This window comes from Vigna angularis, chromosome 4 (assembly GCF_016808095.1).
Source record: "Vigna angularis cultivar LongXiaoDou No.4 chromosome 4, ASM1680809v1, whole genome shotgun sequence".
Classification (NCBI taxonomy): Eukaryota; Viridiplantae; Streptophyta; class Magnoliopsida; order Fabales; family Fabaceae; genus Vigna; species Vigna angularis.
This window is the reverse complement of record NC_068973.1, coordinates 5936296-5957185: the sequence shown is the minus strand read 5'-3', so window position 1 is coordinate 5957185 and position 20890 is coordinate 5936296. Positions and strand designations below refer to the sequence as shown.

At 33.1% G+C, this 20890-nt stretch overlaps 2 protein-coding genes across 2 annotated transcripts; one reads left to right on the top strand and one right to left on the bottom strand.

Annotated features, from left to right (window-relative positions):
• The first annotated feature begins 244 nt into the window (after positions 1-244).
• LOC108332107 (uncharacterized) lies at positions 245-4479 on the top strand. Its single transcript, XM_017567225.2, has 11 exons — positions 245-620; positions 703-825; positions 904-1000; positions 1574-1609; positions 2070-2257; positions 2363-2465; positions 2728-2909; positions 2973-3050; positions 3582-3684; positions 3752-3845; positions 3934-4479. The coding sequence occupies exons 1-11, from the start codon at positions 322-324 to the stop codon at positions 4290-4292; spliced, it is 1662 nt and encodes a 553-aa protein (XP_017422714.1). The 5' UTR covers positions 245-321; the 3' UTR covers positions 4293-4479.
• A 2351-nt stretch (positions 4480-6830) lies between these two features.
• Positions 6831-10743, bottom strand: LOC108330720 (protein OS-9 homolog). The gene is made up of 8 exons (XM_017565233.2): positions 10534-10743; positions 10300-10397; positions 9149-9352; positions 8932-9003; positions 7597-7712; positions 7404-7470; positions 7228-7334; positions 6831-7146 (listed from the first exon to the last, which is right to left on the bottom strand). The coding sequence occupies exons 1-8, from the start codon at positions 10622-10624 to the stop codon at positions 6993-6995; spliced, it is 909 nt and encodes a 302-aa protein (XP_017420722.1). The 5' UTR covers positions 10625-10743; the 3' UTR covers positions 6831-6992.
• Positions 10744-20890: the final 10147 nt, after the last annotated feature.

The following is a 20890-nucleotide window of genomic DNA, read 5'->3' as shown; positions in this document are numbered from 1 at the left end:
GATAATTAATAATTAAAAAAACTGAAAATGAGAAAAGAGTTAAGAATTTTTTTTGGACATTATAAAATATAAGGAACGAAATTAAAATTAAAATTAAGACTAAAATTAGTCAAGAAGAACTTATCTTGTGTTAGTATGAGAACAAACAAATCCATAATCAAAGTAATTGAGAAAATAAAATAAAAATAATTAATATTTCTTAACAAACAAGTTTACTTTACTCCGTTATTATATTCCTCATTTGTTTCTTTGTTGATACGAAAGAGTTGGAAATCGAAAAGCTTCAAAAACCTGAGTTTTCAGTGTGTGTGTGTTTGTGTGATGGCGAAACTGAAGATAGGAGGAACGTGGGCAGGGGTGGTGGAAGAGGTGGACCTCCACGCCTGGACCCTCGCCATGCTCCGCGACTTCGTCGCCGAGCGATCCAACTCTCCATCGCAGTCCATCAACCTCATCTGCGCCGGCAAGATTCTTCGAGACGACGCCGTTCCACCTCAAACCCTTTCCCAACTCGGCATAAAAAACAACGCTAAGATTCTCGCCACGCGCGCCTCCTCTCCGCAGCAGGGAATATCCCTCGTCGCGGAGGAAGAGCGTTGTTCCAGACTCGCGCGTATCAGGTCACGCGCCTTGCCACGGTTTTAATTTCGCGAAAACGTCGTCGTTTTGGTTTACTTAGTTGGTTGCGTTCGATGTGGACAGGGCTGCTGCGACTGCGATGGCGGAACGCCACTCGGATGGTGCGTTGCCGATTGAGGACTTCAATATCGAAGTTGAGGATCAGAGTGGACAGAAAGTGCGGTTAGGCTCTGAGACTGATCAAAGGTGTGGTGCACGTGTGAGCTTTTGTGTTTGTAATTTTTCGTTTTGAATTAGAAAGTGAGGGTTTGGCTTCTGTGCCAGGGCAGTGATGATGGGACTGATGCTTCACGCGAAGGGGAAGAAACTTATCAAGCAGGGGAATTACAAAGATGCGCTGGAAGTGCTTAGCATGGGAGAGGTTAGTTTTTATAGGTTTATGTTTTGTTGCGAGTGTGTTATTCTAATGATCAAATTACCCTGAAACTTATACACTACTTTTGGTTTCTCTGAAATTCACTCTCTACTCTTGCCTTTTAAACTTGTTGCAATCTACTTTTTTTATCAAAAAGAGTGTTGGGGTAGTGTAAGCTACTAATTCAAACAGTTAAGAGGGATTGCTGTACGGGGAAAAGGCAGGGTGAATTCCGGAGAATCGAGTCATGAACTGCAATACTGCTGCTCGGTGTAACTCGCCATCATTATGCTCAATGATACGTGACGAATAGGCACTGACTTATGAGCATTGTGTGGTGAAGGAAGTATCCTTTGTCAGGGCAAGAGTTTGTGGTTATAGTTTCTGTGACATTTTTACCGTCTTTCTTTTAACCTTGACATTTTAAGTAGTATTTTTGCCATATTATTATTATTATTTTGGCAGAAAATGGCTTATAAATCATGAAGTTGCACGCATGGCTTCTCTTCCGTGTTGCTTGGATAGTGATTTTTTTTTATAAATTTCACTCTTAGTTCAAAATTTCATTTATTTTTGCAGGAGTCATTCTCTCTTTGTGATTCAAAAGTCATTGAGGTGAGTAATTTATTCAAACTTTATCGTGGACCAGAGAATTTTGTTGCAAATTATTTACTAAAGTAAAGAACTGGGGCATGATTTAGTCTAATTGTGTACTTATTTCACTGAAAACTGTGTTTTAGCTACGTATTCCTTTTCTTTTTCTGAAAATTACTTGTCGTTGGCAATATTTTGTTGCATGTGTGCATTTTGTAATGAAGCTCTTAGATTGCGTAGGAAACAGACGAGTCTTTAGAGGATTGAGATCCTCTGAAGTGAGAGACAGAGAAAATACGTAGTTATAAATATTTGTTAAGTGTTAAAGTACCAGATTTTAAGTGTTGGTTCTTCCATTAATTGTTACAACTGTATTTTTTTCCTCTATAGTTCCCCTTGCCCCCCAAAATAAATTAGAAGAGCCAAATTTTTTAATACAGATGTTTTTGTTTTGAGTCTAATACAAATTTTGTCTCTTCAGCTTATTGACAATGTTCCTATACTACAAATAGACATGGTATGGTGCTATTTTATGATACAAGACATCAGATGGCTCGCAGACGCAGGAAAGCGTCTTGAAATAGCTAGGATAGGAATTGAACGGGCTCATGGAAAGGATTCTCTTCGCCTGAGGCTCTTACAAGGTGGTCGATTTCCAGAACTTGCATTGTGAGTTGTTTCCTTTGTTTTTTTCCCCTTAAAACACTATGTTTGTGGTGAAAACACCTAATTTTTTTCTTCATCCTGTAAATAATGAATTTGTTTTGTTTATAGGCATTTGAGACTAGAGCTGCTTGAAGGGGTAGTGGCATATCATACTGGGCAGTTAGAGAAATCCAGAAAAGCATTAGCCTCTGCAAGAGCTAAGTTTGAACAGGTTTCTAAAAGTTCGATCAATTGGATAGAAGAAATATAGTCAACATTTTACACATTTGTTGGAGTTAGACGAGTTTCAAATGTTAAGAGCCTGAAGCTTGACCTTCTATAAGGAGTTTAATATTTAAAATTTTGAAGTTAACAGTAGATAGTTAGGATCCCTCTGGCTTCAAATGTTTTTGAAATTGATTGATATATACAGTTTTATTTTTGTATGTCCCCTGCCTCGTTTTCTCTAGTAAGCAATGCTCTTTTCTGTGCAGCTGCAAGTGTCAGATGAAGCCTTATCATTTGTTATGAGCATGGGCTATGTTGAACGTGATGCAAAGCGAGCATTGCGGATGAACAATCAAGATGTTGGGGGTGCCATTGATTTCCTTGCTGAGGAGAAAGCAAAGAAATTGCAAAAGCGGGAGGAGGATATGAGGAGAAGAAATGAAATTAAGTGGGTTAATGTTTATCTGCTTTATTTTCTTTGTGTTTCTCTTTCTAAATAGCTTGCTCCCAGGGAACAAAAGCGGTATGGAATGACACCCTTAAAGAAAGCTGTGGATCTAGAGAGATTGAAGGAATTGGTCTCTATTGGGTAAGGGTTATTTATGTGCTGTATTGTGAGTATTGATATTTGTTCATGCGTATTGTAAAGAATGGTCTGTAAGGGTGGCTGCTTTTTGAACGTATTGTAAGTACCTAGGCTTGTGGCACTTAGAATTTATTTATTCGTTCGTGGCAGCTATCCTTGCGTTAAGATGAACTAATAATTATTATTCTTTATGTGAATAGTATCCTCGCGTTAAGATGAACTAATAATATTAAACTACCAATTTGGTCCCTCGGGCATTATCCTCTCTCCTAAGTAATTCCTAAAGTTTATGTTGTAATTCCTCGAGTATTTTCAGGTTTGTCCTTAATATGGTATATTTTACTATCGTTCAAAGATCTAGTTGAAGGGCTTCTCAATATTTGGGGACTACTTAGCATAACTTCTAATACTTGATACATAATATGAGAGAGAATACTACTTCAGGGATGAATTTCAGGTTTATTCTTCTAGTATGATAATGCTGCTTTTGCATAATCGAACTAGTCATCAGAATTGACACTGCTATTCTGACAGGTTTGACAAGGAGCTTGCTGCAGAAGCCCTTAGACAAAATGAAAATGATACTCAGAAGGCATTGGATGATTTGACGAATCCTGTAACCAATTCTGCTTTACAGGTTAGTATATGTCTTAACAAAATTATGTCACTTCAAACAATTTTCCTACTTACTCATGAATATGAAGGTTTCGATCGAGTCAAGGAAAAGTAAGAGACAGAAACAAGCAAAAGATTATGAAATTGAGAAAGTTGTGCGAATGGGTTTTGAAAGAGCGAGAGGTATAAAAGTTTATCCAGATATTCAAGTCACATTATACCTAGTTGTATGCATATATAGGATTATTCTGATAGTGCTGCTTCTTTGTAGTTGTTGCTGCTTTTGAGGCGGGAGGTGGTGTAGAACAAGTTTTGCTAAGACTGACAGAACAACCTGGGATCGAACCCACATCAGCTTCCATAAATACACATTCAACGGCCGGCCCCAATGGTGGTGCTAGTTCATCTGCTCCATTACCTAACAATGATAATTCTGATGATAATATAAATACGACGAATGAGGTTGAAGACAGTAAAACACAACGAGATAAAGAAATGGAAGATGAGCTATCTGCAGATATTGCAAAAGCAGATGCCTTGGCTGATTATGACATTGAAGTTAATGTAGAAGGAGAAGCCATAACTCAGTACCTGGCCCTGGTTGAGTCAGCAGGGACTCCTTCCCAGTAGGAAAACAAATTATTTTTAATAAAATAGTTAGAATAATATTGAGCAGTTTATGTAAATAGCAGGTTGATATAGATAACTACGTTTTTAATGCTCGTGGGAGCTTCATGTAAATAGTATCATAAAAACTCCAGGGAACGAGCACATTATCCTTCCCCTAATAGATAACGAATTTGACGTCTTTATCTTATGTCATCTTTTTATGATTTGGTTGACATGTGTGAAAAAAATTGAAAAGAATAATTATGAATATTCAAAAAATAAAATATTAAAATTATGAAAAACAATCATTATTGTGAGAACCTAAACTAGCCTAATTTTTTTCATGTCTCGCTTTAAAAGAATTAAATTCATTATTTGGCATTATGTCGTTCTAATATATATTATTTTATTCACTGTTTTAATCACAATTTTACATGTATAACACTATTGTTCATTGCATTTTAAACATTATTTATTGCAGGCTATTTCTTTCTTCGTGCATATATAAGGAATATTGAAAGAAATTACCTTCATTGCATTTCATTTACGTTCTTGTTAACAACTTCATCGTTAAGGCCGGTAGAACATTTTCGTTTTTCCGTCTTATTTTCTTCATAACCTTTTTTCTTTAGCTTTCTCTCCGTAATATCTTTTTGAGATTTCGAAGCTATTGTTTTCTTTTTCCTTACACAGATCCTATCTTATAAAAAGGTAGCAAAACATTAAGTGTTTATTCAAAATTTAATTTAGAGTAGGTTCTTTTACACTCTTAAAATATTTTAAATTTTTATAATTAGATTCTTTATATGAATTTTTCACATTTTTACTACATTTTGTAAGTTGAGAAATGTTATTCTCTCACCTAGTTCGTGTTTTGATTTGTAATTTGGTTGATGTTGGGGATGTTTTATTAGTTTCCTATAACCTTAGGTGAATTTTCAACTCCCTTTTATCAATTGGTTGGAAAACAAACAATAAAAATGAAAGTCGGTTAAATCATTTTTTATTAAAAGTCGAACCGAGTCGATTAAGATTTAAGATTGAATCGATTTAGTTTATATCAAAGAGTCAGACCAAATCAGTTTAAACTGAAAGATTAAATCAGTCGATTCATTCCATATCTAATGGACCTAATAATAAAATACAATAAATCAATTTCATTGAATTTAATTTTATTTCTATTTAAATTATGTTTCAAAATAATAATTGAACTATAATATGTTAAATGAAATAAATAATTTAAATATGAAATGTTGTTTGATATATAAAAAATTTAATATAATTGGATTATGAATACTATATGTATTTATTTTCAAAATTTAAAAACCAAATTATAATAAAATTTGAGACAGAAATAAATTCTAATTTCACATGGAGATGTACTTAACCATTTTATTATATCTAGATTGTTATTATAGGTATTATAAAATCCATTTCATGTCTAGCCTTATCTGGAAGAAAGAAAAAGTTCAAAATCTTTCTTCAATGTCGTTTCATTTTATTTTTCATAATACTAAAAGTCATACATTCTATCCAAATAAGGTCATGTAGGCTCATACATTTCTAATTAATATTTAATTATAACCTCAAGTTATCGTATATTTTTCTTCTCGTGTAGTAATAAAATAATCTAAATATTTTAGTTCGTTACTTTCACTTGTCTTTTTATAGAACATTTCATTATCTTGATCCCAAATATTCCTCTTCTGCTAAAATTATGCTACTTTTCTTATCATCATTTTGGGGTGAAATACTTATTTATCAATTTACCTTATTTTTGTCGTGAAATATCATTAACGTTTTCCTTTTACGAGAATTAAAATACGAGATATTACTTAAATGATCCCAACTCAATTTAACACAAACCCACAAAAGGTTAATGTATATACTGTCTTCCTCTTGTGAAAACAAGTATTTGTTTCTAAAGTCAAACTCCAAATCTCATGTCACTTTCTTTGATTCCCCAAACAAAACTATATCATTTAGGACTTAAGACTAATCCTTGGTATAATCTTAATAGCACCACGTGTAATCATTATTTGGAAAAGCGATCAGCTGAAAGGCTCTAGCTAGGGTGAAAAAGTAGGTGATGTATCCCATGGCTACGGTGACCTAGTTTCATTAATAAGGTTTCACCAACAAAATTTGCAAATTTTGTGAAAGCCACTGGAAAAGGAAACCATCAACGTAGTAACACTATCTGTCACAGATTATATATTTTATCTACATATAGCAAAAATTTTTGTGATCTCTAGTAGAGTGTTATTGAATTTTAGATGGAATACCCAAATCAACTTTCAAGTGTTATTGACACTTTTTTTAAATCCAGTTAAAAGAATATTCAACTCAAAATCAAATTTGCTTAAGAATTACGATAAATTGTTTGTTTTTTCCACTCCCATTGAGTTGAACTCAAATTAATTTCCAACAAAAATCCAAACACAGACAGTGGTTAATGTAGGATGGAGAAGACTAAAGATGATAAGGAGAACAAAACGGAGTGAGAATAAAAAAGATAAAAACCAAAAACATTGGGAAAAGGAAAAAGAGAGCGGAAAATTTCGACCATCAATCTGAATTTGAACAAAAACCTAACTTTGTAAAACTTGTTTTCCATGGTGGGAGACATGACCTAGGCAGAGGCTAATAGAAAATAGATGTTCCTTTACTGTAGAAAATACATGTCACTTACTTTCCCTATGGTTTTTTCTGTACATTATATCATTGTTCTAATTCTGAGTCATTATTTTCTGAATCTGTGACCATAACAATCTCCATATTTTGGTTTTCTTGCCTCACTTCGGAATCCACGTGTTTCTTTGGGAGCACATTACAATCGATGGTGTGCCATACTGGTATCTCCTCTTGAAACAATCTGCAGAAACATTAATAGCATAAAACTTAGATATAGTGATGAGACAAAAAAACTTCAAAGAAAGATGCGGGGAGGACTTACGGGTGCTTGCATAGCGTCGGACATTGCACTGTAAGTGCATACTTGCAAGTGGAAATCTCAGTAATTGAACTAATCATTGCTCTGGGTTCCGAGCATACAAACCTCACCTAAAATAGAAATATGAAATCAATATGATGAGGGAAGGAAGAAAAAGACCCAATTCTGCAATTTCATACCTCGGTCTCTCTTGGCCTATTTGTAAGATCACACATGGTTCCGTTAGTATATTGATGAGCATGATACCTGAAAGAATATTATATAATTGCGTATTTCTTTTTATCATTCAGTCATTCACAGCATATATCATGTGAAACCATTTCTCCAAGTTAAACCAATTCTCACACTCATAAACAGACATCGATAAGGTACCTTTGAGATGCATCTTTTGAACGGGGATCCTTCAATGTAGAAATGTCGGAAAGATTTTGGTTAAATGCAGCTGTAGCCTCCGGATCATACTCTCCTAGGATAAACTGCTGGACGATCTGTGAGAAGGAAAAATTTACACTGATTATGATACATGAATATATGATTTTACAAGTTTCTAATAATAATAATAAAACATATCCACTATTATACAGTTGAACCTGCTAAAATGCACTTCGATATAATTGACAAACCAAAAGATAGGTCTTTTGAATGTATGATTTATATCAATGACTAAATTCTACAATCAATAATCACGGCAAGGAAATTTGAACAAGGATGGTATCAAGAAATTTGGATCCTCTCCTTTTACGCAGTAACAAAATTGTCCCATTAAGATATAAATTTTCTTGTCCCATTAAGATGCACTGTATGTCTCTATCACACGTCATAAAATCATAATACAATCATTTCCCATTAGTTATAGAATCAAAATTCAGAGAGCGGAAACAAAATTAAGTCACATTAGAAAATTTGAAGCTCAAAACTTAAGGAAATATGCAGATACTATTGTTAATCAAACTGAATACTAACCCAAACCCAAAATAAAGCAGACGCCTAAGTTAAAATGACATTTCGGGTGAATTAGATGAAACCCTCGAAGCATTGACACCACAGTAGAATAGAAGGTCACCGTCCGCTACTTTTTGAACACAACGCTTTCCAGATGCCTAAAACATGTGTCTGGCACTCCTTAACCATGTCACTATTAAAAAATATTTTTTTAATTGGCTCCTGGACCAACACATTTTAGACCCCTATTTGCCACAACTCATAAGTAAAGAAAGTGAGCCAATACTTATTATCCGTTAAACACTTCCTACACACTACTAAAATAAAATAGTAAAAAAGCAATTGAAAGTAAACAACTTATACTATAAATGATGACTCATTCTTTTGGGCTTGTTATTTTAACTATTAAGATACACGTTTCTTATTTATAATGCTATACTAAAGGATGTTCTTACATGGAAACTATAACAATTTTTTTTATAGTGAGAATTATATAAATCTTCATACTTTTGTCACATTTGATTATATACATACTTACATACATATATGTGTGTGTGTGTGTAATCAGCAGTATCACTTTTGAACACTAATCGTGTCCTGGTATCTATGTCAGTGTAGTATCCGATGTGTCTGAGTCAGTACTTAAACTTATTCAAGAATGTAATTCCCCTAACAAATACATCACTTTGAGCTGCTGAAGAGAGCACGGAGCAAAGAGAAGTTTATACAAATACCCATGAAGGGAATGTAATCAAGAGGGTATACCTTATCATCTTCCAAATGTAGTTGCCGCAACTTCTTTTGATAGCAAAATTCATATGACCACCAACCTTCTTGCTGCACATTCAAACACCCAGTAAGGAAATGATTTACAATGGATGCCATATGTTTAAATATGACTCACCAAAACCCAAATATCCAGACCACAAACTTCATGAATAGTAATTAATAAATCACCACTGGAAATAATTCAAATACTAACCCTGAGAAAGCACGGACCCTTTAATGCTTCTAGCAGTTCATCTGGTGTCTTCTGCTTAATCCGTTTCTCTGTTTCAACAATCATACTGCTAACATTGTGTTGGATAACAGGCTTTCCACTTTTTTCCTTTTCCACTTTAGGTAAGTAACAGATAAATTTTTGTCCATTTTTATCTGGTATGGTTATAGATTCCTGGTCATCATCCTGCAAATGAAGTATCACAAGTTCTTATCAGCAGGTCATGAGATAAACATGTATAAAGTTGAAATTGGCTTTATCCTGAAAAGAAAAAGATCCAGTTATGCCCAGAGGCCTAGCAAATAACTTAAAAAGCCTATTATGTTCATTAAAAGGCAACTACCATAAATTGCAAGTTACTGAGTTGTCAGTCAAACTAGTTAAACTATTTAGGGTCTGGTCTGTTTGTGTTAGATTGTTATAGAATTGATTTTGAAAGAACTGAGATAGAAATAGCCAGTGTTGAAACAATTGATGTTTAAAAATTATTAAATTGTATTTGGGAATGGTATTTTGAAAGTGAGTTTAGACTCTAGAAGAATTTAATCGCTTGGATGGTGTGTATCGTAAATTAAGATGCTTTTAAAAATTTTGTATGTTCAACCCTCAATCAATTATATTTGCTTTTAAAGCTAAAATATTCCCTTTCAAAGAACCCATACCTTGTAACTAGATCCTAATATTTTCTCAACAAAATTCATTTCATCCATCTCAAAAGTTAATCAAACACGATGCACAATAGTAAAGGCATTTTGTTTATCACAAATGAACATCTGTTGTAAAACAAACAGGACATTTAATTCCTAATCCATCAAAAAGAACCATGCACTCTTATTTCCAATCTCTTCGATATCATCAAAACAACAATGCCGTTAAATTTGTACAGGTACTTTGGATTCAGAACCAGCATTACCAAAATAAACTGGAAATATTATCCCAATCACGTAAACGTGTTTGAACGTCCAAGAGATACACAATACTTATCCATGCATCAGAGTGCAAACTCGGTGAAAACCTCTACTTCCTTTCCAAAACCAAGGGGCAGAATTAATCATCGTATTCAACATTCAAGCTCAACACTCATTTAAGTGCAGTATAGAAACCCTAACAATAGTAAACATGGAGAAACTCACAGGGATAAAAGGGGAATCTTGGGGATGGAATTCAATATTGTATTTAGGTTCCCGAGAGCGGCCACCGGCAGCGCCACCAGCACCACCAAATATACTACCTGTTATGACAACAACAAAGAAAATTTTAAAAAAAAATGGAAAAGCTGACAGAATTATGATTTTGAAATCAGAAGAATTGATGGCAATAATTGAATTTGAAACCCTAAGAAAGAAGGAGAAGGAAACGATAATGACCGATATGAGCAGGGAAGCTTTGTTCGGAGGCACAGGTGAAAGAGAAGAGAATGAAGAACAGAAAGAATGGCCTCATCGTCTTCTTTACCATCACAGATCACAATGAACCAAACCCAGCTCCGACGTCGTTTCCTCAGCGATGAACGAATACAAGTTCGAACCAGGATCACCAGTATGCCAAACCGTCCACGTCGACTCACCAATCCACGGTTGCCACGTGTCACAATGGAATGGCCTTCTCATGTTAGATCATATATTCTCACATGTTAAATCTTTGATACTATTAATTGAATGGTGATTTTTTTTAAGTTTGATTTTTAATTCTTAAGATGTATCATTTACTTAGGTTTGTATTTTAAAGAAAATAATATCAATCTTAGTTTTATTTTTTCTATTAAGTTTACATTTTTCATCAACATGAAAAGTTTATACTTTTTAATTTACTTTTGGTACAATGAAGAAAACTTTATATTTTTTTTTCATCTCTGCAATATTGATTTACATATCAAAATGATAATAAAATTGAAAGGTTTAATCTCCTATGATTTTTTATTAAGTGATGAAAATAATTAATTACAGAAGTATTGTTACGTTTTATTTAACATAGGATCTAATAGTATAAATTATTAAGTGAAACAATATAAATTGATAAACAAATGCAAATGATTCAAAAACTAAAGTAATGTTATTATAATTATCTAAAAGAGTATAATTATAATAATAAAAAAATATATGGAATCTAAGAACAAAACAAAAGTTACAAAACTGAATATTTTTAAAAGTGTTCAAATTTATTGAATTATAATCCTATAATTTATCACCATCACTCTTCAAATGTAGCTCAACATTTGTTTCTTTATCTACTTACATCAATTCAATAAAGGTGAATATTACAAAACATAAACACAAAACAAATCAACAAAGAGAATAAGCTTATATACAAAAAAAGTATCATATAATCTTTAATCAAATAATATTGATTGATAAGTTACGCAATTCATATTATTGTATCCCATAAGTCACATTGAAAAAGATCCAAAATAGAAAAACTTAACTTGCCTAATGAGAGAATTGCTTGTCAAGCGAGGAAAACACTATCAAAATTAATTTTGACACTCACTCGACAAACAGTGAGCTCGTTCAATGAGTCTACATAAAGCAGAAACTAAACTCTTACAATTTGATAGTTCCTAACATACCAAAATCCATCTAAATGTTTGTAACAAATCTCAAACACACCAAGAATCACATTAAGACAATATATTTTAGTTAACAACATCAGTCTCATAATTTCATTACTTAATCCATATACAATAATCCATAACATCCAAGCCCTTTAATTTCACATCATTGAATTTTAGTCTCAATCACACAACCAAAATCAATTAAAACTCTACCTAACCTAGAGATAACGAAAAGAAACGATTGGACCAAAACAAAAGAAAAAATTGATTAGCAAGGAAAGAAACAAAGACTCTAGGAGTACATGCAACCCTAGAAGAATCTCATGCACATCCAAAACATAGTGGGTATCAAAGAAGACAGAAATTTCTACTTACCGGAATGAGGATTTTGTTCAGTCAAACTCGAAGGAGGCTCCACAATGATTGCAACCCCGACCTCTAATCACAAAGCAGATAAAATGTAAGAGAAACTAAAGAACGGAGATGGAGATGGAGATGGAGGAAGGCGTTCTTAGGATGAAGGTTTCATTGTTTTTTAATGTAGTGGCTAGTTTTATCTATTTTGAATAAAATAATTTTCTATAAACAAAAAGGGTTTTACATTTTATCTATAAGACACATGTTATGTTAAAAGAACAAATAATGAAATACACAAGTATTTTATTTGTTAAATGACATAACATTGCACAATCTCATTAATTACTTAGTATGTTTAGACATCATAAGTTAGTATTGTAATTCACGAATAATTGATATGCTTATTTTGTATTATAGAGATATTCGTTTCTTATATCTATTGAATAGAATTCACTTTAAAAATCATATTGTATTACTGATTATTTTAAAACTTGAACTAAAGATTTTTCTTTACTAACAGCCTGTATTATCAATATTGGAAAGGATTATATACCAATATGGATATGCATTTTACACTAAGGTTATGTTCACTTTGGAGGATGGACTTAGGGGAGAAGGAGTGGATGAATTTGAGGGGATTTGAGAGTACATTGATTGTTTTTTGAAGAGATTTGGAAGTGAGTGATAGAAGTAAAGTTTGTAAAATTAGTGTAGGATTTAATCGATGTGATAAATATAAAAAATGATTTAATTGGTAGCAATCGAAAATTACCAAAATACTCTTAGTATTAAAAGTAATATAAATGATAATTGTTAATAATATATATAATTGTAAAAATTATTATAAGGAGAGAAAAAAATAAAAATTAATTTTTAAAATGAAAAAAAATTGTATTTAAGTAAAATAAAATAATTATTTTTAAAATATAATATTTTGTGAATATAAGGGATGAAACCCAATACACTTATCTTGGAACAGAATAAACTAATGATTGAACTGAATACGAAGCAATGAAAGGGATGGTTTAATCAAATACTCTCCCTATGAAACTGAATACATCTCGCTGGAACTGAATACGATGTATTGTGTCTTTTCAACATGGCTTGAAATCAAATAAAGCTTTGCTGGAATCAATTCTAGCTATAGCGTGAACTCCTGTTAGCAAAGAAAAATTAGTGGAATCGGTTCCTCCTCACTTGGAATCGATTACACAATTTAACCTAATATTTTCTAAAGTAAATATGGAAATGGTAGCATGGTCATTTTAGAGTTTCTTCATCAATCCATGTAAATCTAAGATATTTCGAAGGATTGTAAAACCTCAACAATCCCTCAAATTTGCACTCTCACTCACTCTACAGTTAGCACAAAAAAACAGTTCAAATCCTCACACATTCGTCTTCACATATCCACGTGAATAGTAATATCCACGTAAACAATTACAGGCTAAATGTTTTGTCACAAAAGTGTAATTACCTTTAAACAATGTACCGCAGCCTAACTATCTCTAATCAGTATGACAAAAATATTTATAAAAAATAAAATAAATAAATAACTATATGTCGTTACTTTTATATAGGTATGAAAACACACTCTTACATAAAATTGTCCTTGAATTTTTACCATTAGATTATGGCTATCCAAGATGGTTCATGTGCAAAATTTCATCAACAACTTTACCAAATTATTGTAAGTACATGTGTATGGTCGAAGAACACGCATATTAAAAATTGTACAAAAGAAAATTTTACAAAATAATTGTTCCTACATTCACATGAATGTGTGAAACACACTCATCCATATTTGATTGAATTTTATCTTGATGAACAATTTAAAAGAAAGTTTATACTATTTTATTTATATGATTGGAAAATATTTTATCTAAACCTAAAAAACTAAATCCTTTGAGTGATGAGAAAAATAACCATTTTTATTAAGCTAAGAAGATGAATTTTGAAAAAATTTACCTAAATATCAAATAAATATTCATATAAGACAAACCTTTCTTGAATAATGAGTTGATGTTACTTTTTATAAAAAAATGTTTTTATATATGTTTTTAATATATCTAAATAAAAATAAATATTAACAGAATATAAAGGATGAGTGATTATTTATAGACTTAATTGTTAATTTAATTTATATTTAAATTTAGGGTTAAATATGTTTTTAGTCCTTTAACTATTAAGTAAATTTGTTTTTAGTTCTTCTTTCAAACTAAGCTACATTTTTATCATTCTCCTTAAGGAAACTATAATTTTTCGTCCTCCAAAACTAGCGGCGTTAAAAATAAGTTTAGGTGGCTAACGGTGGTGTGCCACGTTCTGACACTATTAATCTTTCCCCGCTCCTCTTCCTCCTTCTCTCTCCGACTCTACCACATCCACCTCTGGCGCCTCCTCGAACACCTCCACACAAGTCGCCCCTTCTAATGGTCCCAAATGCTCGAACATTAAACAGGTTATTAGATGTATTCTGGTAGCTGTCATCAACAAAGGGACTAGGACAAGGAGCTTCATCAAGGGGGCTAGAAGGTCTAGACAATTCCAAGCTTCATCAACAGAAGGCAGGAAACCGAAACCAATGCATCCAGATCCTCATCAGGGAGCTGATATTTGATAACCACATGTTGCCCAAATGTATTAACCATCTTCTACACCAAATCATTAAAACTCACAATTAATATTATCCGGGCCATTACTCGATGCAACCCAGTTACCCCCTAAATTCATAGGAAACCCATGAGTAGCAGCCGCAAAACTACTCGAAACATTAACAACATTGCCACCGACAGCACCAACCCTATTGGTGAAACTAGGAGCATGAACAAACCCAACAGCAAGATTCATAGAGGGATTGTGATTATGAATTGGCACAGCAGGCCGCACACACAATGTGGCAGCAGCACCGCCACCTCCCGAAGTCACATTCCCATACCCTATTCCAACCAAGCCAACATCAGAGACAGACGCATGATAGAAAATCGGCATCGCGCCAGGAACCGCCATAGACACTGGCAAAACGAGAAACTCTTCCGCCACACTCCGCGCTACTGAATTCAGTGGCCGCACAACATCGCTGCCAGGAACAGAGGTTTGCTCAAACGCCATGAAAACTCAAAATCACAAAGAAAACCGCCAATCAATAAAACATGCAAATCGAAGACAAACCTGTGAATTAGAGAGGCAATGAATTCACGCTAAGAGCTAGATGTCAAATCTTGAAACCAAAAACAAGCAGCTTAAAACCCTAGTAAACCAGACACACAAAAACATTAAACTGAGAGAAAGAGGCTAATAAAAATTCCAAGGATCCCAAGTTCTTCAACGCCTTCGAGTTCATCTCCTCCAAGTAATCGGGCTTTGATCTTTCCGGCCTGTTCGAGACCAAGCGGAAGACGGCCGCAGTGTTCACTTACAAGTGTTATGCGGTATCGATTATGGTCAAGATCGCCGCGGAGGCCAAGGGGCTGAGTTTCACGGTGGCGAAAGTGAAGGACTTCAAGATCCGACTCCAAGGGACGACCGTAGAAAGGAAGGGGTGGCTCGCGATCACGACGGAGGTGTTCAAGGTGGCGCCGGAGTTGTGGTAGAGTCGGAGGGAGAAAGATTAACTAGTGGTGTCAGAAAAAAAAATGATGTGGCACACCACCGTTAGCCACCTAAGCTTATTTTTAACGTCGTTAGTTTTGGAGGACGAAAAATTATGATTTCCTTAAGGAGAAGGATCAAAATGTAGCTTAGTTTGAAAGAGGGACTAAAAACAAATTCGCTTGATAGTTTAGGGACTAAAAACATATTTAACCCTTAAATTTATAATTCATTTTTTCTCTTTCGTTAACGTTAAATGAGGATTAACTGCATTAGAAAATAACAATTTTTCACTGTATTAAAATTCATCAAGTTTTGAGATTTTGTTGTTGTTTCTTTTATGTGAATTTGTGCTTATGAATTTTGTTTATTTATTTTTGGTTTAATGTCTTCGGAGGTTCCTATTTCTGCGGATTTGTATCAATTGGGTCCCCGTATTTTGAAAGAGCTCAATTGAATCCCTTTTATGTAAAATTGAATCAATAAAACCTCAACCGTTAAATTCTGTGGACGACGTTAAAAATGTTGCCTGGTGGCTTGGTGAGGTGTCATCTCATAAGCACGTGGCAAATAGGTGGACTTAAATGATTTTTTAATTTAAAAAAAGTTTAAAAAAGTCCCTGCCACATCACCACCCTGACACGTCATCATCACCATCTCCAAACAAACCCTAATTTCTCTCCAAGAAACTTTAGTCGTGCATCATCCAGCGTCGTCACCACCATCCTCGCCGGTAGCCCTCCTCTCCAACACATCACGCGCCACCACCAAAGCGTCTTCTCCCTTCTGTTGCACCTCCATCACCTTCGCATCTCACCGGACCTGTCAATCATTCCCAGAAAACAGAACCCAAAATTCAAATCGTGATGCCGCCCTCTGTTGACGCAAGCTCTACACCGTAGCAGCACCACCATGGAAATCGCAAGCCATCGCAATTCAGCCTTCGTTCTCGCGCCACCACCTAACGTGATCCCTTGCTATGCTGCGACCATCAATCTTCACCATTTTCGACCTCGCACAGCCAAATCGCCATCGTGTCAACAGCATTGTCATCCAATCTCCACAATAGAATCATCCACCATACGCCGCTGCTGCAGATCGCGAATCGCCACTCTTCTCCACCACTAACCGCGCCGTTGCTTGCCTCCACCCGCAACCACAATCAGACCTGCAAGTAAACCAGAAGCCAATAACCTTCAAGCGTCATCGTCGTCGCACCATCTACGGCGACGAGATCATCTTCTTCACCATCAATAACCAGAAAACCACAAACAAATATGGAGAAAACCAAGATCTGACCACACCCTAAATGTTGTCGTTGCTACAGATTGCGAACGTCTTCTTCCACCTCGCACAACTCCAATCGCGTGAATCGCCTGCAAATTAACCCAAGAGCGACCCACATATCTTCGTCTTCTCCATTGATGCACCAGAAACGAAACTCGCGAGTTCTTTCGTTCTCCATTACTTGCAAATCAAACGCAGAAACAATGTATCAAATCATAGGGTCAACTTCCTTCAAGCCAGAATCTCAATCGTGATCCTTCATCCTTCCTTGAAAGCAGCTCATGGCACAGGCACAAAATTCTCGTTCATGATGGCGCAGGAAGCCTTCCCCTTCCCTCTAATCTGAAACCCTAATTTTGGGTGGGGAAGGGGCTGACACGTGGCAAGGCCTCATTGGCCATGTCCATCTGGTCATTATGTGGACCTCTTCATGTGCCACATGTTTATGAGATTCCACCTCACCTAGCCACCAGGCAACATTTTTAACGTCGTCCACAAAATTTAACGACAGGGGTTTTATTGATTCAATTTTACATAAAAAGGGACCCAATTGAGCTCTTTCAAAATACGGGAACCCAATTGATACAAATCCACATAAATAGGGACTTCCCGAAGACATTAAACCTTTATTTTTTTATCATGTTGTGTCTTGATTCATGCATATGGCATTGAGGTTGACTTTGTTATGGAACTTGCTCCCACCAATAAGGTGTCAGAGAAGATGAAATTAAAATGTAAAGTTAGTTGGGAGACAAGACAGAAGGGGTAGGCACACAAATGGAAAAGAGAGGCCAAATGAAAATGGAAAAAGTCTAAACACATCATATCTAAAATATATCTATATAAAATACTTTAGAGTTTGGATCTGAAAATGATAATGGGATTTATAAAATTAAAATAAGATTGCAAATTACATAATATCGAAGGTTAGAATATATAAAATTAATTGAACTATTAGTTAATTATACTGTATTGAATGAAAAAAATTAGACGGATTATAATAAAATTGAACTCTATCATTTTATAGTTTAGTTTTAGAAAATTAAACTTTTAAAGTTATAGTTGAATTATTTATTTATTAATTTAAAATTAATTTATCTTATACTTATTTGAGAGTTTTAAAATTGTACTTCAGTCAATTACTATTGACTTGATCAAACTTTGGTTGGGATTAATTTGGTCGAATTCAGTTGATTTTTAGTTATAACTGATTCATCGAGTTTAACTGATTTTTGGTAAAGTTTAACTCAATCGAATTTTAATTGGGATTGATTCGATTGAGTTTTGGTTGTGTCCATATTGACCAAATTAGGTCAATTTTAGGTTGGTGATGACTTGACTGAATTCAATCGATTTTTAGTTACAACTGTCTCAACCAATTGTGGTTGTCCCTATCAAATTTTGTTGATTTTCAACCAGAACCAACTTTGTAGTAGTCGACTAATTTCGATTAGGAGCAACTAGACTAAGTTTCGGTCGCGGTCATTCCGGTCGAATTTGACCAAGAGCAATTCGATTGATTTCCAGTCAAGATCGACTCGACCTAGTTTTGGTAGTGATCATTCCAATCAAATTTGGGCTATTTTTTATTGAGGTCGACTCAGCCAAATTTTGGTCGAGACCGACTAGACTAAATTTCTTTTGTGGCATTCCTAGCATAATTTGGCCGATTTTAGGTCGAGAGTGACTTGTCTGAGTTTCAATTATATATGTCCTGGTCTAATTTGATCCCGATCCATTTCGATATTTTGCTCGACTTGATCCATTTAAACCTTTAGCCTTATCTAACTCATATCAACTTTTTATTTACTTAGTTAATTTTTCTTTTTTTTCAAAGTTTTTAAATAATAATTTAATTGAGTTCAATTTGTTAGAAAAAAAATTAGTTCAATTCATTTAAACTAATATTCAAGTCAAACAAATTATATTCAAAATATTTTTAATAATTAAGTGCAGTTTAATTAATTTTATTTAATTCTATATAATTTTTAATAATTAAGTACAATTTAATTAATTTTATTTCATTTTATATAATACTTAATATTTAAGTGCAGTTTAATTAATTTTATGTCTACCTTGCATGAGAGATTATTTTTTGATATTTTATTATTAATATGTCTAACTTTTTTTGAGAGGTTATTCTTTGATATTTTATTATTAATTTATTTACTTAGTATTATAATTTCTTTAATTAACAAGTAACAAGTAACAAGTAACGTGGCATAAAATCTTACACGGTGATGATGTGATATGATGATACCTTTGCCTTTTATATGCTTTTCCAACTAAAAGCCCCTGTATTCACGTGTGTGGTCTCCATCTTCCTGACGCCATATGAATAGCTACTATAGTAAAATTACGAAGAAAAATATTTCATAAGACTATTTTTAATAATAGTTTTTTTTTATAAAAATTATATATAAACAAAAATGTAAAATAGCGTGAATGTGACAAATATAAATTATTTTAAATTAAAACGATATATTTATTAATATTTGTAATTTTAAAAATTAATATGGTAAAGTTCATATTATATTAATATTTCATTTATAAATAATTCTTGCCACGTAGTAGAACGCCATAACTTGAATAACCTTCTTTCCTTAACTTGAAAAAATAAAAAAACAAATAATAATAAAAAGAGTTACGATGCTTGTTGGTTAAGTAAACCGACAAATGTAAATCGTGGAATGCATACATTCATTCTGAATATGATATTCCGATCCACCGAACTTTGGGACGATATTTTAGGAGGGTTATCAACGTAGTGGGACAATTTTGAATGTTTTTTTTAATAGCTTGTTTTTTTAAAGGTTAAAATTTGTTTTTAGTATAAAAGATTTATTTAGATCTTTAATTTTTATTTGGCTTAATTTTTATTAATTTAATTTTAAAATAATTTAATTAGATTTTTTTTGTTAAATTGATGTTGGATTCTTATTAAAATCTTGGATGAAGTTAAACTGAGAGACACAATAAATCTAGTCTAAATTAGACTGGTTTGAAATCAGGTTGAGCTCATGTTACTCTGAATCAAACTTAGTTTAAATAAGAATAAATCAAATTATAACGAATTTAGATCAAGTTTACTTTTGTTGTTTTTGTTTGTTTGTGTGTTTTTTTTCTCTTTTACAATATCACTTAAATGATACGAGGTTAGGAGAATGTTAAGGGTGAGCATGTACTAGTGAACGGTGGAGTTAAGGCGTAAAATACAATGTATGATTTTTTTTATTATTTTATTAAATATAAATATTTTTTTTTTATGTTATATTAATGTTATCAGAACAATTCATTCTTAAAATGACTTGAGAATTATGAGTTTTTTATATCTTTCCAAGTTAAACTAAGATTTTGTTTATCTAATTAGAAGTATTGAGAATATAAAACATCTTGATAAAAGTAATAAGGATGCACAATGATAACTATATTACAAATGATTTTCCTTTTTTTTTTTAATTCCTCTACTCTCTAATAGATACATGTAACAATGATTAAAAATCAATTATGTACTCAATTACATTAAACATTAGTAGAATTTAAATAAAATTAACCAAATTAAATTGTCTTAATAAAAGTGTATTTTTTTTTACTATAAGTGAAATATATGAATATTTATCATAAGGAGTAAACTATTTACTCAATTCTTTTTTTACTTTAACATTATAAAAGAACTACTAAAAAAGAAACATGAAAAGAGAAGATAAAAATGGTTTTATTTCATCTTGTCAGGGATATCAAATGATGAAAAAGAAAGTAAAAGATCATACATTTCTATGCATCCACGTACCTATATTTTCATTTATCTTTATATTAATCTATATCTCATAGAACCATCATATTAAAAATACTATTCGATCATGTGTTGCAGGATTCAACCCCATTTTTGTTTTGAAATTTTTTTTCCGGTTCTTATAAAACACATTTGATTTGAGTTT